At 42.6% G+C, this 24,179-nt stretch overlaps 2 protein-coding genes across 2 annotated transcripts in view; both read left to right on the top strand.

Moving 5' to 3' along the window:
• EVX1 (even-skipped homeobox 1) overlaps window positions 1-24,179 on the top strand; it is a 126,731-nt gene that overhangs the window by 40,908 nt on the left and 61,644 nt on the right. The window lies entirely within an intron of this gene.
• Window positions 1,121-2,733, top strand: LOC131382304 (syncytin-1-like). The gene is given in 2 exon segments (XM_058433604.1): window positions 1,121-1,847; window positions 1,850-2,733. Coding segments are annotated over 2 exon segments (1,611 nt in total).

The raw sequence follows: 24,179 nt of genomic DNA, 5'->3' as shown, positions 1-24,179 counted from the left end.
CCCCTCAGGATGGCTAGCCACTGAAGAAGGAAAAATACTTTTGCCTGCAGCTAACCAATGGAAATTACTTAAAACTCTTCACCAAACCTTTCACTTAGGCATTGATAGCACCCATCAGATGGCCAAATCATTATTTACTGGACCAGGCCTTTTCAAAACTATCAAGCAGATAGTCAGGGCCTGTGAAGTGTGCCAAAGAAATAATCCCCTGCCTTATCACCAAGCTCCTTCAGGAGAACAAAGAACAGGCCATTACCCAGGAGAAGACTAGCAACTAGATTTTACCCACATGCCCAAATCTCAGGGATTTCAGTATCTACTAGTTTGGGTAGATACTTTCACTTGTTAGGCAGAGGCCTTCCCCTGTAGGACAGAAAAGGCCCAAGAGGTAATAAAGGCACTAGTTCATGAAATAATTCCCAGATTCGGACTTCCCCTTGGCTTACAGAGTGACGATGGCTCTGCTTTCAAGGCTACAGTAACCCAGGGAGTATCCCAGGCATTAGGTATACAATATCACTTACACTGCGCCTGGAGGCCACAATTCTCAGGGAAGGTCAAGAAAATGAACCAAACACTCAAATGACATCTAAAAAAGCTAACCCAGGAAACCCACCTCGCATGGCCTACTCTGTTGCCTATAGCCTTATAAGAATCCGAAACTCTCCCCAAAAAGCAGGACTTAGCCCATACGAAATGGACGGCCCTTCCTAACCAATGACCTTGTGCTTGACCGAGAGATGGCCAACTTAGTTGCAGATATCACCTCCTTAGCCAAATATCAACAAGTTAAACAGTACAAGGAGCCTGTCCCTGAGAAGAGGGAAAGGAATTATTCCACCCTGGTGACATGGTATTAGTCAAGTCCCTTCCCTCTAATTCCTCATCCCTATATACATCCTGGGAAGGAACCTACCCAGTCATTTTATCTACTCCAACCACATTTAAAGTGGCTGGAGTGGAGTTTTGGATACATCACACTCGAGTCAAACCCTGGATACTGCCAAAGGAACCCGAAAATCCAGGAGACAGTGCTAGCTATTCCTGTGAACCTCCAGAAGATCTGCACATGCTCTTCAAGCAACAACCATGAGGAAAGTAACTAAAATCGTAAATCCCCATGGCTCTCCCTTATCATATTTTTCTGTTTACTGTTCTCTTACCCCCTTTCACTCTCACTGCACCCCCTCCATGCTGCTGTACTACCAGTAGCTCCCCTTACCAAGAGTTTCTATGGAGAATGTGGCTTCCCAGAAATATTGATGCCCCATCGTATAGGAGTTTATCTAAGGGAAACCCCACCTTCATTACCCACACCCATATGCCCAACAACTGCTGTAACTCTGCCACTCTTTGCATGCATGCAAATACTCATTATTGGACAGGGAAAATGATTAATCCTAGTTGTCCTGGAGGACTTGGAGCCACTGTCTGTTGGACTTGCTTCACCCACACCAGTATGTCTGATGGGGGTGGAGTTCAAGATCAGGCAAGAGAAAGACACATAAAGGAAGTAATCTCCCAACTGACCCGGGTACATAACACCCCTAGCCCCTACAAAGGACTAGATCTCTCAAAACTACATGAAACCCTCCGTACCCATACTCGCCTGGTAAGCCTATTAAATACCACCCTCACTGGGCTCCATGAGGTCTCGGCCCAAAACCCTACTAACTGTTGTCTGTGCCTCCCCCTGCACTTCAGGCCATACATTTCAATCCCTGTACCTGAACAATGGAACAACTTCAGCACAGAAATAAACACCACTCCCATTTTAGTAGGACCTCTTGTTTCCAATCTGGAAATAACTCATACCTCAAACCTCACCTGTGTAAAATTTAGCAATACTCCCAATGCATCAGGTGGGTAACTCCTCCCACACGAATGGTCAGCCTACCCTCAGGAATATTTTTTGTCTGTGGTACCTCAGCCTATCTTTGTTTGAATGGCTCTTCAGAATCTATGTGCTTCCTCTCATTCTTAGTGCCCCCTATGACCATCTACACTGAACAAGATTTATACCATTATGTTGTACCTAAGCCCTGCAACAAAAGAGTACCCATTCTTTCTTTTGTTATCAGAGCAGGAGTGCTAGGTGGACTAGGTACTGGCATTGGTGGTATCATAACCTCTACTCAGTTCTACTACAAACTATCTCAAGAACTAAATGGTGACATGGAATGGGTTGCCGACTCCCTGGTCACCTTGCAAGATCAACCTAACTCCCCAGCAGCAGCAGTCCTTCAAAATCGAAGAGCTTTAGACTTGCTGACTGCTGAAAGAGGGGGAACCTGTTTATTTTTAGGGGAAGAATGCTGCTATTATGTTAATCAATCTGGAATCATCACCGAGAAAGTTAAAGAAATTCAAGATTGAATACAACGTAGAGCAGAGGAGCCTCAAAACACTGGACCATGGGGCCTCCTCTGCCAATGGATGCCTTGGACTCTCCCCTTCATAGGACCTCTAGCAGCTATAATATCGTTACTCCTCTTTGGACCCTGTATCTTTAACCTCCTTGTTAAGTTTGTGTCTTCCAGAATTGAAGCTGTAAAGCTACAAATTCTTCTTCAAATGGAGCCCCAGATGCAGTCCATGACTAAAATCTACTGCGGGCCCCTGGACCGGCCTTCTAGCCTATGCTCCAATGTTAATGACATTGAAGTCATCCCTCCCAAGGAAATCTCAACTGCACAACCCCTACTATGCCCCAATTCAGCAGGAAGCAGTTAGAGCGGTCATCAGCCAACCTCCCCAACAGCACTTGGGTTTTCCTGTTGAGAGAGGGTACTGAGAGACAGGACTAGCTGGATATTCTAGGCCAACTAAGAATCCCTAAGCCTAGCTGGGAAGGTGACCGCATCCACCTTTAAACACAGGGCTTGCAACTTAGCTCACACCTGACCAATCAGGTAGTAAAGAGAGCTCACTAAAATGCTAATTAGGCAAAAACAGGAGGTAAAGAAATAGCCAATCATCTATTGCGTGAGAGCACAGCGGGAAGGATAATGATCAGGATATAAACCCAGGCATTCGAGCCAGCAATGGCTACCCTCTTTGGGTCCCCTCCGTTTGTATGGGAGCTCTGTTTTCACTCTATTAAATCTTGCCACTGCACTCTCTTCTGGTTCATGTTTGTTATGGCTCAAGCTGAGCTTTCGCTCGCCGTCCACCACTGTTGTTTGCCGCCATCACAGACCTGCCACTGACTTCCATCCCTCCAGATCTGGCAGGGTGTCCGCTCTGCTCCTGATCCAGTGAGGTGCCCATTGCCACTCCCAATTGGCCTAAAGGCTTGCCATTGTTCGTGCATGGCTAAGTGCCTGGGTTCATCCTAATCAACCTGAACACTAGTCACTGGGTTCCATGGTTCTCTTCCTTGACCCATGGCTTCTAATAGAGCTATAACACTTACCACATGGCCCAAGATTCCATTCCTTGGAATCTGTGAGGCCAAGAACCCCAGGTCTGAGAACACGAGGCTTGCCACCATCTTGGAAGTGGCCCGCTGCCATTTTGGAAGCAGCCTGCCACCATCTTGGGAGCTCTGGGAGCAAGGACCCCCAGTAACAGCATGGTGGCGAGTGCCTGTAGTCCCAGCTATTCAGGAGGCTGAGGCAGGAGGATCTCTTGAACCCTGGAGGTGGAGGTTGCAGTGAGCTGAGATCATGCCACTGCACCCCACAAGACTCCGTCTCAAAAAAAAAAAAAAAAAGAGCAAACTGTAAGCACACAGGAACTCCAAAGAAATTTCATGGCTTCTGTGTACTGTTTTGAGCTACTTCTTCAGATCTTCATGGATCAAAGTTCAGCCTCCACCAGTGGGAACATTTAATGAGGAAGGTTGAGAATTACCACGCATTCTGTTAATATCTAGAAGGATTGTGGTTAGGACCAAATAACTAATAAGATACCCTAAGTATCACTAGGAAAGGAACTTTGTTATAAAACTCTGGGCAAGGCCGGGCGTGGTGGCTCACGCCTGTAATCCCAGCACTTTGGGAGGTCGAGGTGGGTGGATCACAAGGTCAGGAGTTCTAGACAAGCCTAGCCAATATGGTGAAACCTCGTCTCTACTAAAAATACAAAAAAATTAGCCAGGCGTGGTGGCACATGCCTGTAATCCCAGCTACTTGGGAGGCTGAGGCAGGAGAATTGCTTGAATCCGGGAGGCAGAGGTTGCAGTGAGCCGAGATCACGCCACTGCACTCCAGCCTGGGTGACAGAACGAGATTCCATCTCAAAAAAAAAAAAAAAACCTCTGGGCAAAAGGTACCTATATTCATTTCAGTTGTCAGTTCATTCAAACTTTCTATGTCTGTTCTCCACCCTAGCAGCTGATTTATAGACTGACCTTTTATCTGGGGTAGTCCCCAACTACATTGGCACTGTCACAAGGCAGTGAATTCCATGAGTAAATGCATGTTCTGATTTGCTTTGCTCTCAAAGGCCAACCTGACCTTCTCCTTTTCTTTCTGACTGGTTATGACTCATAGACTAGCTGAACACCAGGCCCTTGGGATCCCAAGCTGGGCAGGGTGCTGTGTTTTTTCTTTGCTCAGTCAGGCTTTCCCAGTGCTGTCTGGTTCAGAACTGGGGTTGATAACAGGGTCGGTAATGGGGAGACCAGGCTCCATTGCTATGGTTACTCTCTCCATGGATACAAATTATCAGGGACCTTCCATCCTTACAGACCTGACTCCCACCTCCTCCAGAGGTCTTTTACCAAGTAAAAACAAGTGGTGAACTCCTCACTCACTTCCTGGAAATTTCTCTTCAATTTCACCCTGTTTGTATCAACAAAATCACCTACCTATCAAATAGGAATTTTTACCTTTGAATATAATTGTTCAAATTTAGGTTACAAACTGAATTTTTCTGTGTTGTGTGAATATTCATGTACTTGAATTTTTTATTTTTATTTTTTTTGAGACAGAGTCTGACTCTGTAGACCAGGCTGGAGTGCAGTGGCATGATCTCAGCTCACTGCAACCTCCACTACCTGGGTTCAAGCAATTCTTCTGCCTCAGCCTCCCAAGTAGCTGGGATTATAGGCGTGCACCACCACAACTGGCTGATTTTTTGTATTTTTAGTAGAGATGAGGTTTCACCATGTTGGCCAAGCTGGTCTCGAACTCTGGACCTCAGATGATCCATCTGCCTCGGCCTCCCAAAGTGCTGGGATTACAGGTGTGAGCCACCGCACCCAGCCTCATGTACTTGAATTTTTAACCATAAAAGTTATATAAGCCCATGAAGGGAAACAGTGAAAACTGGCAAAAGGGATATAAAACCCCAGAATTAATGTTTTGGGCTGGATGCAGTGGCTCACACCTGTAATCCCAGCATTTTGGGAGGCCAAGGTAGGTGGATCACCTGAGCCCAGGAGTTCAAGACCAGCCTGGGCAATATATCAAAATCCTGTCTCTACTAAAAATACAAAAATTAGCCAGGCACGGTGGCTCACGCCTGTAATCCCAGGACTTCGGGAGGCTGAGGTGGGCAGATCATGAGGTCAGGAGTTCGAGACTAGCCTGACCAACGTGGTGAAACCCCATCTCTACTAAAAACACAAAAATTTGCCAGGTGTGGTCACACATGCCTATAATCCCAGCTACTTGGGAGGCTGAGGCAGGAGAATCACTTGAACCCAGGAGGCGGAGGTTGTAGTGAGCCGACATCACGCCACTGCACTCCAGCCTGAGCGACAGAGCGAGACTCTGTTTCACAAAAAAAAATAAAAAATAAAAAAAAAACAAAAAACAACAACAACAATGAAAATTAGCTGAATGTGGTGGTACGTGCCTGTAGTTCCAGCTACTCAGGAGGCTGAGATGGGAGGATTGCTTGAGCCAGGGAGGTGGAGCTTGCAGTGAGCTGAGATTGCACTACTGCTCTCTAGCCTGGGTAATAGAGTGAGACCATCTCAAAAAAAAATTTTTTTTTGGCATACTTTTTCTTAGATTTAAACATGTTTTGTATCTATTGATCTTTAAAACATTTGTATTCTGTCATCTGCACACTTTTTTTTTGAGACGGAGTCTCGCCCTGCCAGCTCCGCCTCCCAGGTTCACACCATTCTCCTGCCTCAGCCTCTCGAGTAGCTGGGGCCACAGGCACCCGCCACCACGCCTGGCTAATTTTTTGTAGTTTTAGTAGAGATGGGGTTTCACCGTGTTAGCCAGGATTGTCTCGATCTTCTGACCTTGTGATCCACCCACCTCGGCCTCCCAAAGTGCTGGGATTACAGGCGTGAGCCACTGTGCCCGGCCTGCACACTTATATTTTAAACTGAGGTTAATTATGGGTGGGTTTCAGGGAGCACCCAAACTCCCTGAAATTGTATGTGAAATTGTATATATGGGCATATATATTTTTTCTGGGGAGAGGGGAATAATTTCTATCAGAAACTCAAAAGAATCTGTGACTCCAAACATTTTTTTAAAATCACAGTAAATTTGCATTATATTTTTTTCTACTGCTCTAGGAAAGCACTTTCCCAGGAGGTTTGGGGGATGCCAGTACATTACTCCAACAATGCCAGGGCTCAGCATTTTAATCTTTCAGTCTGGAATGGATTTCATTGTCCTTATAAAGGGTTAGGTCAGAGTGTCTCCTATAGCATGTAGGCAGTTGAGGGCTTTTGGACAACCATTCAGCATTTTAATTTCCATGATTCTGTTAGATGTATGTGGTGGGAGGAGCCAGAGGGGTCATTGCTCAAGGTGGCTAAATGTGGCACGTGTAGACAGACCATCAGCAATTCCACATCCCACAAGGAAAGTTCTGATCTGTGCTGGGACTAGAGTTCACCCTCAATGTCATACCTACTGCATGTTTGCAAGTATATTATGTCATCTACCTCTCCATATAATCTTGCTGCTGTAGAATCAATAGTTATTGAATGATTTTGATGGAAGATAGGCATAATTATCATTTCTCTTTGGCAAACTAGGAAAGTGCTGCTCAGAAAAATCTCTGTGGTTTTTTAAAGCTCCCAGTAACAGAAAATGAGAAACTTGAAATTGGATCCCAGATTCTGTGACTTCAATCCTGAAAGCTTGTCCTTGAATCACAGCTTATCATAGCCACCTTGGTTTTTATTTTGAGGAGCAGTTTCCATTTGGAAAGATGTTTGAATGGTCAGTGATTTCTATAGGCACTTGATGGTGTCTAATGATAGCAAATAAATGATTTAGTTTGATCATTATCTCTTCACTTGTGAGAGCAAGAAGCAGGTGCATAAGTGGAAAGAAAGAAGGAACTTTCTTTACTTCTTCTGTATTTGTGATAACATAAAAATACTCCTAGAAAACTAACTAGATGATATAATCTCATATTCTAAAGATTTATCTCTATTCTGAATGTTATGCTTAATATGTCATTATAAGACTCTTCCATCTCTGTGCTGAGAACAATTTCTTCTAGTATTAATGAATTTACCTCTCATCCCTGAAGATAAGTGTCCCATTGGAGAGAGACATGAGCAAGATTTGTGGACTCTAATGAACTTGCAAAAGAGAAATGAGGCAAATATTTTATAATGGAAAGATACTAAGACGTCAGATTCTTGAATATGCAGGTAACATTGCTGTATTAACAGATATTCACCTTTTAAATAAAAATGTTCTTATAACAGACCCAATGAGATTTAAAAACTATTATTCAAAGATTTGATTTACATCAATATAATTGATGAAACTGTTCAGCCATAGATTTTCAAAATGCTCTACTTTACAAATAGCACATTAAATTGATTTTCTCATTTTTATATATTACAGATTAAATGTTTCTCAAATGCTTTGCAGGATATTGAAGATTTCAGAAGACAGGGATGGTACATGTACCCGGCAGTCAGGCTTCCTAATGGGGCCATACATTTTATGGGAGAAACAGTGGGAGTAATTAGTTGCAGGAGGTGGAAAAAGGTATCCAAGAATACCAAGGTAAAAATGCTTGCAAATTTAAAATTAAATGCAAGTTGTTTAATAAAGATGCCATGGCTGCGTGCGGTGGCTCACGCCTGTAATCCCAGCACTTTGGGAGACCAAGGCGGGTGGCTCACGAGGTCAGGAGTTCGAGACCAGCCTGGCTAAAATGGGTGAAATCCCATCTCTATCAAAAATACAAAAATTAGCTGGACGTGGTAGCGGGAGTCTGTAATTCCAGCTAGTCGGAAGGCTGAGGCAGGAGAATCACTTGAACCTGGGATGCAGAGGTTGCAGTGAGCTGAGATCGCGCCACTGCCCTCCAGCCTGGGCAGACAGAGCAAGGCTCTGTCTCGAAAAAAAATAGTAAAATAAAGATGCCATGTAGTAATATATTTTTGTAACCAGCATTTGATGTTTTATACTCTCTGATATTTTTAATGTATGAGGTGCAGTTGCACCCACACACATACATGGACATACACATGTATACACACATATTTATTTATTTGTTTATTTATTTTTTGAGACAGAGTCTCACTCTGTTGCCAGGCTGAAGTGCAGTGGTGCGATCTCGGCTCACTGCAACATCCAACTCCCCAGTTCAAGCGATTCTCCTGCCTCAGCCTCCCAAGTAGCTGAGATTACAGGCATACGCTACCATGCCCAGCTAATTTTTGTATTTTTAGTAGAGACAGGGTTTCACCATGTTGGCCAGGATGGTCTCGATCTCCTGACCTCATGATCCACCCACCTCAGCCTCCCAAAGTGCTGGGATTACAGGCGTGAGCCACCAAGCCCGGCCCACACGTATTTATTATACTATTAAAAAGTTAGCTGTTACTTTAAATTAAAAAGTTATGTTCATGGGAAAAAATTAAAACTATGCAAAAGACAGAAGTAGATAAGGAAAAAAACAAAAGTTCACCTTCTTACTTCTCAATGTTCAATTATACTACCCAGAGGTAAAAAGGGTTAAAATTTCCTGCCAGCAATGTTCACTGTCATATGTATATATGTCCTTTAAAAAGCTCTACAAATGTGATTGCAATACTGTTGAGCAGCTTGCTATTTTCAGTAAATGATGTCTTGAACTTCATATAGATCTCTTTCATTCTTTTTGGTGGCTGTATAATATGCCATTGTAAGAATGTACCAATATTTACTTAACTAATTCCTTACTGGTGGATATTTTGGTGGTTTCTACTTTCATTTTGTTTTCCTATTATAAACCTATGTACAAGGACACACATTACACCATTATTTTTCCACACATGTGCAGGTATAGTGTTGGATGGTTGGGTAGCTTCTAGGAATGTAATCTCTAGGTAAAAGGACATGTGCATTTTTTTTTTTTGAGACAGAGTTTCGCTCTTGTTGCCCAGGCTGGAGTGCAGCGGCGTGATCTCGGCTCACCACAACCTCCACCTCCCCGGTTCAACTGATTCTTCTGCCTCAGCCTCCTAAGTAGCTGGGATTACAGGCATGCGCCACCATGCCCAGCTAATTTTGTGTTTTTAGTAGAGACAAGGTTTCTCCATGTTGGTCAGGCTGGTCTTGAACTCCCGACCTCAGGTGATCCGCCTGCCTTGGCCTCCCAAAGTGCTGGGATTACAGGTGTGAGCCACTGTGCCTGGCCTTTGCATTTTCAATTATCTAGTTTTTTAGATAATATGAAAATTTAGAAAATATGTCTTATAGTAAAAAGATCAATCTATATAGAAAGTGAAAAGCAGCTGGACGCAGTGGCTCACGCCTGTAATCCCAGCACTTTGGGAGGCTGAGGCGGGTGGATCACGAGGTCAAGAGATTGGGACCATCCTGGCCAACATGGTGAAACCTCATCTCTACTACAAATACAAAAGTTAGCTGGGCATAGTGGCAGGCGCTTGTAATCCCAGCTACTTAGGAGGCCAAGGCAGGAGAATCGCTTGAACCTGGGAGGTGGAGGTTGCAGTGAGCCGAGATTGCGCCACTGCACTCCAGCCTGACAGCAGAGCAAGACTCCATCTCAAAAAAAAAAAATGAAAAGCAAAAGTTTCTTTCTCAGGCTCTGAGCTCTCCCGTTCTAACACGAATATAATACATATTTTATGTGTGCATAAAAAATACAAGCGGGATGATTCATTGTGGGGTATGTTCACATTACATTTAATAAGTACTGCTCTTCAAAAAAAAATGCTTCAATTACATTCCTATCAAAAATCTGTGTACCTTCCTGCCCCCACCATCCTTGACAGCATCCGTGGATATGATCACACTTTTTCTTTACTTTCTTTTTTTTTTTTCTTTTGAGACAGAGTCTCTCTCTGTCACCCATCCAGGCTGGAGTGCAGTGGCACAATCCTGGCTCACTGCAACCTCTGCCTCCTGGGCTCAAGTGATTCTCCTGCCTCAGCCTCTGAGTAGCTGGGATTACAGGCACGCACCACTGTGCCTGGCTAATAGAGACGGGGTTTCACCATGTTGGCCAGGCTGGTCTCTAATTTCTGATCTCAGGTGATCCAGCCGCTCGGCGTCCCAAAGTGTTGGCATTACAGGCATGAGCCACTGTGCCTGGCCAATTCTTGTTTTGCCAATCTGATAGATGAAAATGGCATCTTTTAAATCACTCACATTGTCATGTCTTTTTTTTTCTTTTTTGTTTTGTGACGAAGTTTTGCTCTTGTCCCCCAGACTGGAGTGCAATGGCATGATCTCAGCTCACTGCAACCTCCGCCTCCCAGGTTCAAGTGATTCTCCTGCCTCAGCCTCCCAAGTAGCTAGGATTACAGGCATACACCACCACACCTGGCTAGTAGAGACGGGGTTTCACCATGTTGGCCAGGCTGGTCTCAAACTCCTGACCTCTAGTAATCCACTCGCCTTGGCCTCCCAAAGTGCTGGGATTACAGGCGTGAGCCACCACAGCTGGCCTGGCATTTTTTTTTTTTTTTTTTTTTTTGAGACGGAGTTTTGCTCTTTTGCCCAGGCTGAAGTGAAGTGGCGGATTTCGGCTCACTGCAACCTCTGCCTGCTAAGTTCAAGCGATTCTCCTGCCTCAGCCTCCCAAGTAGCTGGGATTACAGGTGCCCACCAGTTGCTAATTTTTTATATTTTTAGTAGAGACAGGGTTTCGCCATGTTGGCCAGGCTGGTCTCAAACTCCTGACCTCGGGTGATTCACCTGCCTCGGCCTCCCAAAGTGCTAGGATTACAAGCGTGAGCCACCAGGCCTGGCCCTGGCATATCTTTTTTTATGGATGATGTGGAATCACACTAGATTGACTTACTTCCTGGCTTCTGTGCTTTGTTGGCATACTCACAATCAGACATGAGTATTTCTACAGTTACTGGAAACGAGATGCCTACTCCGGAGCGAGCCTCAGTGGCTGGTATCTGCAACCCCAGTTACTTGCAGGGGAGGGGAGGCTGAGGTGAGAGGATCACTTAAGGTTAGGAGATCAAGGCTGCAGTGAGCTATGTTCACACCACTGGGCTCCAGCCTGGGTGATAGAGCAAGACCCCATTTCTTAAAAAAAAAAAAAGCCTACTTTGTACCTTGATAAGATGTTATATCCCCCGACCCTATTTCCTTCAACTCCATAAATGAGACCTTTACTTTCCTATCCCTCTTTCTCTGTTTCCTTCCTCTTCCAGATGAGGTCTTTGAAGTCTTTTGCTTCCCTTCCCACTCATCCTCTGCTCTCATCTCCTAGGTTAGGCTGAGGTATTTAGTGATTTGTGTTCTAATCTAGACCATAATATCCTCAGATGAGGCCCATGGGTGATATATTTTTTAGTCCTTCCATAAATGGAAATATCATCCTTTCGACTCTACAGGTGAATGACATCTTGAAAGATGATAGCCTTTCTTAGAAAACCTGTGATGTTATTTCAGATTCCTGTGTTGAGGAAAAGAAATCCGGTGTCAGCCTGCTTCCTTTGTGAGTTATTCATTCTGTCTAAAAGCTGGCAAGCTTTCCTTTTTATCCTTAGAGTCCAGGAATCTTAGAGTGATATTCCCAGGGGTGTGCTTTCTATCACTGAACTTGCCAGTAACTTGGTATGCCCTTTTAAGCTGCAGACTAGGCCAGGCGCGGTGGCTCACGCTTGTAATCCCAGCACTTTGGGAGGCCGAGGCGGGCGGATCACGAGGTCAGGAGATCGAGACCACGGTGAAACCCCGTCTCTACTAAAAATACAAAAAATTAGCCGGGCGCGGTGGCGGGCGCCTGTAGTCCCAGCTACTCGGAGAGGCTGAGGCAGGAGAATGGCGTGAACCCGGGAGGCGGAGCTTGCAGTGAGCCGAGATTGCGCCACTGCACTCCAGCCTGGGTGACAGAGCGAGATTCCGTCTCAAAAAAAAAAAAAAAAAAAAAAAAAAAAAAAAAAAAAAAAAAAAAAAAAAAAAAAAAAAAAAAAAAAAAAAAAAAAAAAGCTGCAGACTAAGGAATATTTCTTCCATTTGTTTAATCATTACCTCTATTTCATTGGGTTTTTCTCCCTTTAGAATTCCTATTACTCACAAAATAGATATCCTTTATGCCTTTTATATTTTTTCCTCTATCTCTTTGTATTTTTGTTATTGAGACATTTCTTCCTTTTGGCCTCTAATTTATACCTCCACAGTGACTAGCTATCCTTTCCCTCAATTCATTTACTAAATTTTTCAATGAAGAAAAGCATACTTTAATTTCCAAAATGTCATTTTATGCTATAATTAAAGGCTGTGCTCTCGTTAATTTTTAGATAGACTTAAGTAACAGACTATTTAGGTAGACCCTTACTTTTACTAAGACCTAGTGGAGTTCTTCGGTCTTGTCACAGTTAACAATGTAGATGGAATCTTGGCCACCTAACCTCTGATCCACTTTTTCCTCCGTCTATGGGGCTATTCATGAGAATAATTTTGATGTTGTGCAAATAAAACCTACTCTGTAGATCTGAAGGTAAGGCATTTATTTCTGTTGACTTTTCTAAAAGTATGTAGGATAATATTTTAGAGTTCGTGGATGTATAATGGAAATAGCCACATGAATTTGTGCTATGAGGATAACTCTGGAAGGACGGCCATCAGAGATTTCTGATTTCCCTCAAATACGTTTTCCTAAATTTCACCAAGTTCCATTCTAATATGATTCATAGGCGGTGTCTCTGAATTGTCTCTGCTCCTCTTGTGATGACTTGAATCATACCACATGACAATTAAATGAAAAGGATAAAACTTTATGAGCAATTACTCTCAAAGTTTCTCCACTCAAAACTTGTGTGGCTTTTGTGCCAACCTACTAGTAATAATTACGTATGGAAGTTATATTAGGCGGAGTAGATTTAGAGTGCAGTAAAGATTATGGAATAATATGGAGGGACTGGTTATTCCAATGGAGAAGAATGAACATGCTTGTTTTGGGTCCTTTTCCAATTACACATCGGTCTCCTGGATTAGTATTAAAACATTCTGTTTTTTAGCATCCTGGGTGCTTAAATTATTTTATGTCTATTACTTGATGTTCAAGGTATCCCACCAAGGTAGGGAGGAAGATTTTAAAAATTTCTCCTGCTGCTTCATAGTCGGAAAACTGAAGCATAAAAAAGGTACATATAGTGTCTCTTGGATCCAAGAAAGAAAGGAAACCATTTACTTTCAGGGCCATTACATTATCTCTTTGATTTTGAGGCTCTTTAAGCAAGAGATACAACATGCACTGCCTATATAACTTTTAGACCCAACTCACCACTTGTTCCTCCAACTCAAATCCATTGATGTTTTCAACTCTTTCTTCTCTTTGATATTTTCATGGCATCTGATATTGGTGAATCTTACCCTTACCCTCCTGAAGCCATATCTTCCCCTGGCCTATGAGATATACTCCTTTGAGCATATCTTCTTATCCCTTTGATTACCTTCTGCTTCTTTCATTGGTTCTTTTTCCTCCTCTCATCATCTAAGGCCAGTTCTTTTCTTTTTTTATTGACAGAGCCTTGCTCTGTTTCCCAGGCTGGAGTGCCAGTGGAGTGATTAGGGCTTACTGCAGCCCCAACCTCCTGGCCTTAAGTGATCCTCCCACCTCAGCCTCCCAAGTAGCTGGGACTACAGGTGTGTATCACCATGCCTGGCTAATTTTTCAACTTTTTGTAGAGATGAGGTCTCACTATGTTGCCCAGGCTTGTCTTGAACTCCTGAGTTTGAGTGATCCTCCCACCCAGCCTCCCAAAGTGCTAGATTACAGGCATGAGCCACTGCACTTGGCCCCAATTCTTGATAATGTGTTTGTTCATTCAGCTAATATTTACTGAACACTTATGATGTATCAAGTACTGTGCTAAAAGGTGGTCATAAAAGGGTGAACAAGAAGGTGATATTCATCTTCCTATAGCTCACATCCTAGTGGGGGAGGCAGACAATAAGAATACAAACATAAAATAATGACTAGTTGTAATAAGTGAAATTAAGCATTGTGATAAGTGCAACTAAGGAAATAAAAAGATTTGGTGAAAGAGAATAATGGGATTTGAGTCCACGAACCCTACTTTAAATAGTGTAGTCTGTAGGTGAGACCTGCTATAAGAAGGAGCTGCTGGGTGAAATATGGGAAGGGAAATTATCCCCAAAGAGGAAACAGGTGCAGAGTCTCTGAAGAGGGACTGACAGAAGGTCATCATGGGCATGAAATAGTGAGTTAGGAGATGGGCATGAGAAGTACAGTCAGAAGAAAAGGACAGGGCTCAGATGATAGTGCAGGGCATGGTAGGCTAAGGAAGGAGTTCAGACTTAATCTAAGTAAATAGAGAACCTTTGAATAGTGTTAAGTAAGGGAACAATAAGGTCAGAGTACATTTTTAAAAGAATGCTTTGACTGCTGTGTAGAAAATGGGCTTTGGGGAGAAAGTCTGGAAGCAAGGAACTAGTTAGGAAGCTCTAGAACAAGTTTGCCCAACCTGTAGCCCATGGGCCGCATGTAGGTCAGTACAGCTTTTTTTTTTTTTTTTTTTTTTTTCAGGACAGTTTTGAATGCGGACCAACACAAATTTGTAAACTTTCTTAAACATTATGAGAGTTTTTTGCAATTTTTTTATAGCTTATCAGCTATCATTAGGGTTAGTGTATTTTATGTGTGGCCCAAGACAATTCTTCCAATGTGGCCCAGGGAAGCCGAAAGTTTGGACACCCCTGCTCTGGAAGATGCTGTTGGTTGGCTACCTAAACGTAATCTCTAGTCTCTTTGCTCCTCCCACCATACTGTCTGGAAGCCTAGTTTTGTTTTGTTTGTTTGTTTTTTTGAGACAGAATCTTGCTCTGTTGCCCAGGCTGGAGTGCAGTGGCAATCTTGGCTCACTACAACCTCCACTTCCTGGGTTCAAGCAATTCTCCTGTCTCAGTCTCCTCAGTAGCTGGGACTACAGGCTTATTATTATTATTATTATTTGTATTTTTAGTTGAGACAGGGTTTCGCCATGTTGGTCAGGCTGGTCTCAAACTCCTGACCTCAGATGATCCGCCTGCCTCAGCTTCTCAAAGTGCCGGGATTACAGGCATGAGCCACCGCACCCAGCCCTGGAAGCCTGGTTTTTACTTTTCCAACCTCCCCTGCAGCTAGATCTGACCTCTGAACCACAAAACAAGTCTGCTGGGAGTCTTCTGGAAAAGAATCTGTGTTTCTTGATAAAAGGAACAGATATAATATAAGAGCTGGCCCTTCTCGCCATTGCCATGTGCCCTTCCTTTCTGCCATTGAAACAGTGATACCTGACAGCCATTTTGTGACCACAAGGGAAAGGTCAAGAAAGTTAGAGACACAGGCACAGAACCACTGAACAAACAGTGGAGCCATCTTGTCCAGACTTCTTGATTTAGAAACAGCTAAATACTTTTATTATTGAAGCCACTAATAATCACCTAAATTGTTACCTGTAGCTGAAAGAATTTCTAACTAACCTGGAGGCTCTTGTGGGGTCAAGGTAGGAGTTGGTGGCTTGAGATCTAGAAGCAACCTAAGTGTCTATTAACAATGAATGAATAAAGAAAATATGGTACATATATATAATGGAGTACTATTCAACCATAAAAAGAATGAGATCCTGTCATTTGCAACAATATGGATGGAACTGGATGCCATTATGTTAAGTGAATAAGCCAGGCACAGAAAGACAGACTTTGCATGGTTCTCACTTACTTATGGGAGCTAAAAATTAAAATAATTGGACTCATGGTGATTGGGAGCAGAATGCTGATTACCACAGGCTGGGAAGGCTAGAGGGGGTGGGGGTTGGGGGAGGTAGGGATGGTTAATGGGTACAAAAAATAGAAAGAATGAATAAAGGCCAAGGGTGGTGGCTTATGCCTGTAATCCCAGCACTTTGGGAGGCCGAGGCAGGTGGATCACTTGAGGTCAAGAGTTCAAGACCAGCCTGGCCAACATGATGAAACCCCCGTCTCTACTAAAAATACAAAAATTAGCAGGGCACAGTGGCATGTGCCTGTAATCCCAGCTACTTGGGAGGCTGAGGCAGGAGAATTGCTTAAACCTGGGAGGCGGAGGTTGCAGTGAGCCGAGATTGCGCCACTGCATTCCAGCCTGGGCAACAGAGCAAGACTCCGCCTCAAAAAAAAAAAAAAGAATGAATAAGACCTAGTATTTGATAGCACAGCCAGCAGGCAACAGGGTGACTACAGTCAATAATAATTTAATTGTACATTTAAAAATAACTGAAAGAGTATAATTGACTTGTTTGTAACACAAAGGATAAATGCTTGAGGTAATGGATATCCCATTTACTCTGATATGATTATGCATTGCATGCCTGTATCAGAATATCTCATGTACTCCATAAATACATATACCTACTATGTACACACAAAAAGTTTTTAAAAAGGGAGTTGGTGGCTTGGACTAGGGTGATAGTGCTGCATAGTAACTTTATGCAGATTACTACCATACTTAATCTTCAACTGCGATTGCTTCCCTCTCTCTCTCTCTTTTGATTGATAACTCCATTTGCTTGCAGTTCCATCTCCTCATGTCTAAACACTCAAAGAGCCCTTTAGTTTCCCAGTCCTTGGCTGATCTTTTCTCCATCCAGTCTTCCTATAACTGTCGGGACAATATTGTGGCTACCGTCCCTCATCCCTATGCAAGAACTGGTGGTGGATTCTGAACAAACCAAAGTGATTCTGCCTTGTATCCAAGGAATTCTATCAGACGAACCAACTCTACTTGTACAAGCATATGGCTTTATTAGTCTTTAAACATTACCTATTTCAACTTCTGGCTACAGCTTGGTTATTCATCTAAAAAGCATCCATTATGCCTTCTATGTCAAACATGTTGTTAAACATGATGCTTTTGCCCGTGTTCACTAAGTTAATCTTTACAACCAACCCATGAGATTGGTTTTATTATCCTCATTTCTCTAATATGAAACTAAGAGTTAGAGGGGTTTCCTTGTTCAAGATAAAAAAAACTAGTAAGAGGCAGAGCTGGGATTTGAACCTAAGTTCTCTGATTCCATGCCCAGTGTCCTTTCTTGAGCTTTTCTCTTGCAAACTCTCAATTGTATCAATCTGTGATACTTTCTCTTTGGCTTTCTGTTGATGCACATCTACTTCTACTCTCCAACCGTTTCAAGAACTTTCTTGAAATTTGTCTCATATGGAAGTCTTTGTCATGTTTTCTCATGCTTTGAACACAGTTGAGTTACAGACTGTTTTTTTTTTTTTTGAGACACAGTCTCACTCTGTCACCCAGGCTGGAGTGCAATGGCGTGATCTCAGCTCACTGCAACCTCCACCTCCAGGGTTCAAGCAAATCTTGTGCCTCAGTCTCCTGAGCAGCTGGGATTACAGGCATGTGCCACTATACCTGGCTAATTTTTTTGTATTTTTAGTAGAGATGGGGTTTCAACATGTTGCTGAGGCTGGTCTCAAACTCCTGACCTCGTGATCTGCCCACCTCGGCCTCCCAAAGTGCTGGAATTACAGGCATGAGCCACCGTGCCCAGCCTACAGACTGTTTTGTATGGTGACAATATCAATTGCAATTGGTTCATTGGCCTCCAGTAATTCTATTTCTCTACAACCTGTGTCTTCAACCAGATATCAGGATCCCTAAGGGCAGAAGCAAGCAATATAGTCTTCCTTATTTCTTTGATATTAGCTTTTAGTACTTAGAAAAATGCAGTTTTATTTACCCATAATTGTTGCTTGTCTAATAAATGGGTAAATAAAACAAGAACCTTGCATTACATCCATGTATCTGGCTGCAGATAATTCTCCACATCCTTTGATTTTCTTCTTACATTCACAGAAAATCTAAGTCCTAATAAGAACCATTTCCCTTCTTTTTGGCAATAAAATTCCCAACATGTTCCCTATTGTGGTATCTTATTTGATAACCTTTCTAATTAGCATTACATTTTAAATGCTTTTATAGTGCCCCATTACATATTTGTCCAATAGTCCATGACAGTTCAGATATGTAATTGCTATTATGGATTACCTGGTGACCATCATTAAGTAATTAGAGAGACTTAAACATGTGTAGTGCTAATTAGGAAAGTTATCAACTCTGGGCAGTTAAGATAATAGGGAACATGATGATGATTTTGTTTTGGAACTGCAGTAAAAACATGGCTACAGGGAAATGAATGAATCTTGTGTGAATTTAGTGCCTGAGGAAGTAAGGAGCCATTTTAACAATGGAGAATTTGGCACAGCAGAAAGTGACTTTGCGAATTGTGCCCTCTTTTTGTCACTCCATTAATAACTGACTGTGACTGCCAAAATACTTCTGGACTGTACTAGGGGAGCAAAAGGGGTCAAGCCTGGAGCAAGATATACCCATAGAGGGCCCCTTAACTGCTCCCTTAGATCAGTCCCCCAAATTAATATCACTCTATTTTCAGCCTCGTGTTCACAGCCCCGTGATATACTAGGCCTTTACTCAACATATTCTATTAAGTGGTGTGGGTTCTCCCCCTCACGAAAAAATAATGACTGCTTTATTAAGAATCATCCAAGATTGGCCAGGCGCGGTGGCTCACGCTTGTAATCCCAGCACTTTGGGAGGCCGAGGCGGGCGGATCATGAGGTCAGGAGATCGAGACCACGGTGAAACCCCGTCTCTACTGAAAATACAAAAAATTAGCCGGGCGTGGTGGCGGGCGCCTGTAGTCCCAGCTACTCGGAGAGGCTGAGGCAGGAGAATGGCGTGAACCCGGGAGGCGGAGCTTGCAGTGAGCCGAGATCGCGCCACTGCACTCCAGCCTGGGCGACAGAGCGAGACTCAAAGAATCATCCAAGTTGCCCCAAAATCTTACAAAGGCCACTGACCTTAATTATTTTGAAATTCTTGAGGGGGGATCCCAGCACTTTGGGAGGCCGAGGCGCGGATCACGAGGTCACGAGATCGAGACCATGGTGAAACCCCGTCTCTACTAAAAAAATACAAAACAATTAGCCGGGCGTGGGGGCGGGCGCCTGTAGTCCCAGCTACTCGGAGAGGCTGAGGCAGGAGAATGGCGTGAACCCGGGAGGCGGAGCTTGCAGTGAGCCGAGATTGCGCCACTGCCCTCCAGTCTGGGCGACAGAGCGAGACTCCGTCTCAAAAAAAAAAAAAAAAAAGAAAGAAAGAAATGTTGGAGAATTGTTACAGCAAAAAAGCAAGGAACATGACATGTTCTCCGAGGGAATGTGATACGCTTTTGGAAGGTTTCATTTTTTTTGTAAAGAAATAGTATTTCACTATTCCCAAATGGTAAGAAGCAGGTTTGGTGGGACTGTGAGGGAGTAAACTAGTTGTTTAAATGCCATTTCAGAAACATATATAAAATGATACGTGACATTTTGTATGTATATGCATATTTTTCTTAGGGGAAGGGCTACACTTTCATCAGATTCTGCCCTTGAGCCTTTGGTAAGCTGGGACATAGATGCACATTACACGCTGGGCACCAAGGAACGGTACCATGTAAGAGACTTAGGATTCTCTATTGTTAGTATTACTAAAAAATAATCATAGCATCATAGCTAAAATTCAACTGGTGAGACAAACATTTTTGGGCCCAGTATGCTTCTGCTGCATGACTCTGCTGAGACATTCTTTTTTTTTTTTGTACTGCAGGCAAATACTAGTGTGTTTCTAGTTGGCACAAACTTGTGTCTGATTTTTTATTAGTGTTATTATTATACTTTAAGTTCTAGGGTACATGCGCACAACATGCAGGTTTATTACATATGTATACTCTGCCATGTTGGTGTGCTGCACCTATTAACTTGTCATTTACATTAGGTATATCTCCTAATGCTATCCCTCCCCCCTTCCCCCACCCCACAACAGATCCCGGTGTGTGATGCTTCCCACCCTGTGTCCAAGTGTTCTCATTGTTCAATTCCCACCTATGAGTGAGAACATGCAGTGTTTGGCTTTCCGTCCTTGAGATAGTTTGCTGAGAATGATGGTTTCCAGCTTCACCCATGTCCCTACAAAGGACATGAACTCATCATTTTTTATGGCTGCATAGTATTCCATGGTGTATATGTGCCACATTTTCTTAATCCAGTCTATCACTGTTGGACATTTGGGTTGGTTTCAAGTCTTTGCTATTGTGAATAGTGCCGCAATAAACATACATGTGCATGTGTCTTTATAGCAGTATGATTTATAATCCTTTGGGTATATACCCAGTAATGGGATGGCTGGGTCAAATGGTATTTCTAGTTCTAGATCCTTGAGGAATCGCCACACTGTCTTCCACAATGGTTGAACTAGTTTACAGTCCCACCAACAGTGTAAAAGTGTTCCTATTTCTCCACATCCTCTGCAGCACCTGTTATTTTCTGGCTTTTTAATGATCGCCATTCTAACTAGTGTGAGATGGTATCTCATTGTGGTTTTGACTTGCATTTCTCTGATGGCCAGTGATGATGAGCATTTTTTCACGTGTCTGTTGGCTGCATAAATGTCTTCTTTTGAGAAGTGTCTGTTCATCTCCTTTGCCCACCTTTTGATGGGGTCGTTTTTTTCTTGTAAATTTGTTTAAGTTCTTTGTAGATTCTGGATATTAGCCCTTTGTCAGATGAGTAGATTGCAAAAATTTTCTCCCATTCTGTAGGTTGCCTGTTCACTCTGATGGTAGTTTCTTTTGCTGTGCAGAAGCTCTGTAGTTTAATTAGATCCCATTTGTCAATTTTGGCTTTTGTTGCCATTGCTTTTGGTGTTTTAGACATGAAGTCCTTGCCCATGCCTATGTCCTGAGTGGTATTGCCTAGGTTTTCTTCTAGGGTTTTTATGGTTTTAGGTCTAACATTTAAGTCTTTAATCCATCTTGAATTAATTTTTGTATAAGGTGTAAAGAAGGGATCCAATTTCAGCTTTCTACGTATGGCTAGCTAGTTTTCCCAGCACTGTTTATTAAATAGGGAATCCTTTCCCCATTTTTTGTTTTTGTCAGGTTTGTCAAAGATCAGATGGTTGTAGATGTGTGCTATTATTTCTGAGGGCTCTGTTCTGTTCCATTGGTCTATATCTCTGTTTTGGTACCAGTACCATGCTGTTTTGGTTACTGTAGTCTTGTAGCATAGTTTGAAGTCAGGTAGCGTGATGCCTCCAGCTTTGTTCTTTTGGCTTAGGATTGACTTGGCAATGCAGGCTCTTTTTTGGTTCCATATGAACTTTAAAGTAGTTTTTTCCAATTCTGCGAAGAAAGTCATTGGTAGCTTGATGGGGATGGCATTGAATCTATAAATTACCTTGGGAAGTATGGCCATTTTCACGATATTGATTCTTCCTATCCATAAGCATGGAATGTTCTTCCATTTGTTTGTGTCCTCTTTTATTTCGTTGAGCAGTGGTTTGTAGTTATCCTTGAAGAGGTCCTTCGCATCCCTTGTAAGTTGGATTCCTAGTTATTTTATTCTCTTTGAAGCAATTGTGAATGGGAGTTCACTCATGATTTGGCTCTCTGTCTGTTATTGGTGTATAGGAATGCTTGTGATTTTTGCACATTGATTGTGTATCCTGAGACTTTGCTGAAGTTGCTTATCAGCTTAAGGAGATTTTGGACTGAGACGATGGAGTTTTCTAAATGTACAGTCATGTCATCTGCAAACAGGGACAATTTGAGTTCCTCTTTTCCTAATTGAATACGCTTTATTTCTTTCTCCTGCCTGATTGCCCTGGCCAGAACTTCCAACACTATGTTGAACAGGAGCGGTGAGAGAGGGCATACCTGTCTTGTGCCAGTTTTCAAAGGGAATGCTTCCAGTTTTTGCCCATTCAGTATGATATTGGCTGTGGGTCTGTCATAAATAGCTCTTATTATTTTTAGATACATCCCATCAGTACCTAATTTATTGACAGTTTTTAGCATGAAGGGTTGTTGAATTTTGTTGAAGGCCTTTTCTGCATCTGTTGAGATAATCATGTGGTTTTTGCCTTTGGTCCTGTTTATATGTGGGATTACGTTTATTGATTTGTGTATGTTGAACCAGACTTGCATCCCAGGGATGAAGCCCACTTGATCATGGTGGATAAGCTTTTTGATGTACTGCTGGATTTGGTTTGCCAGTATTTTATTGAGGTTTTTTTTTTTTTTTTTTTTTTTTTTTTGGATATTGGTCTAAAATTCTCTTTTTCTGTTGTGTCTCTGCCAGGCTTTGGTATCGGGATGATGCTGGCCTCATAAAGTGAGTTAGGGAGGATTCCCTCTTTTTCTATTGATTGGAATAATTTCAGAAGGAATGGTACCAGCTCCTCTTTGTATCTCTGGTAGAATTCGGCTGTGAATCCGTCTGGTCTTGGACTTTTTTTGGTTGGTAGGGTATTAATTATTGCCTCAATTTCAGAGCCTGTTATTGGTCTATTCAGGGATTCAACTTCTTCCTGGTTTAGTCTTGGGAGGTTGTATGTGTCAAGGAATTTATCCCTTTCTTCTAGATTTTCTGTTTGCATAGAGGTGTTCATACTACTCTCTGATGGTAGTTTGTATTGCTGTGGGATCGGTGGTGATATCCCCTTTATCAGTTTTTATTGCGTCTATTTGATTCTTCTCTATTTTCTTCTTTATTAGTCTTGCTGGCAGTCTATCAATTTTGTTGATCTTTTCAAATAACCAGCTCCTGGATTCATTGATTTTTTGAAGGGTTTTTTGTGTCTCTATCTCCTTCAGTTCTGCTCTGATCTTAGTTATTTCTTGCCTTCTGCTAGCTTTTGAATGTGTTTGCTCTTGCTTCTCTAGTTTTTTAATTGTGATGTTAGGGTGTCAATTTTAGATCTTTCCTGCTTTCTCTTGTGGGCATTTAGTGCTATAAATTTCCCTCTACACACTGCTTTAAATGTTTCCCAGAGATTCTGGTATGTTGTGTCTTTGTTCTCATTGGTTTCAAAGAACATCTTTATTTCTGCCTTCATTTCGTTATGTACCCAGTAGTCATTCAGGAGCAGGTTGTTCAGTTTCCATGTAGTTGAGCGGTTTTGAGTGAGTTTCTTAATCCTGAGTTCTGGTTTGATTGCACTGTGGTCTGAGAGACAGTTTGTTATAATTTCTGTTCTTTTACATTTGCTGAGGATTGCTTTACTTCCGAGTATGTAGTCAATTTTGGAATAAGTGCGATGTGGTGCTGAGAAAAATGTATATTCTGTTGATTTTGGGGTGGAGAGTTCTGTAGATGTCTATTAGGTCCATTGGTGCAGAGCTGAGTTCAGTTCCTAGATATCCTTGTTAACTTTCTGTCTCGTTGATCTGTCTAATGTTGACAGTGGGGTGTTAAAGTCTCCCATTATTATTGTGTGGGAGTCTAAGTGTCTTTGTAGGTGAGACAAACATTCTAATCTCCCAGAGCTACCTCTCCTAATTATATGGCAAAGAGCTGTGGAGACTTCAGGGTCATCTCAAGGTCATTATTGTCCAACAGGGGTCTGTTGGCTGCCTGGAGACCTCTCTGGGTCTTGGGAGAAAAAGAGAAGAGGGCGGATTTTGACTCCTTAACCACAGAATGTTCCAGAGTCCCTTTGCCACCTTATGACTCAGGCAGTCATGACTTCTTCATGACTTCAACATTTAGGTAGGTTCAAGGCACAGCTTGCTGGAACAGGGGTAGCTGTCTTCTGAAATGATTGTGGGGTTGTTGGTTCATATGGACCCGTATATGCACTTTAATCCCCCTTTCCCTCCCCATCCAGTCATAGTTGGTGACCCAAACTGTGTGTTCAGACACTTGAGCTTGCCACTTGATTTTATTCGATCTTGTCTATGAACGCAGTAATTTTAGGGC

Source organism: Hylobates moloch, unplaced genomic scaffold, assembly GCF_009828535.3.
Source record: "Hylobates moloch isolate HMO894 unplaced genomic scaffold, HMol_V3 SCAFFOLD_1, whole genome shotgun sequence".
In the NCBI taxonomy this organism is placed as follows: Eukaryota; Metazoa; Chordata; class Mammalia; order Primates; family Hylobatidae; genus Hylobates; species Hylobates moloch.
The sequence above is the reverse complement of the archived record's forward strand: the minus strand, read 5'-3'. Positions and strand labels throughout refer to the sequence as shown.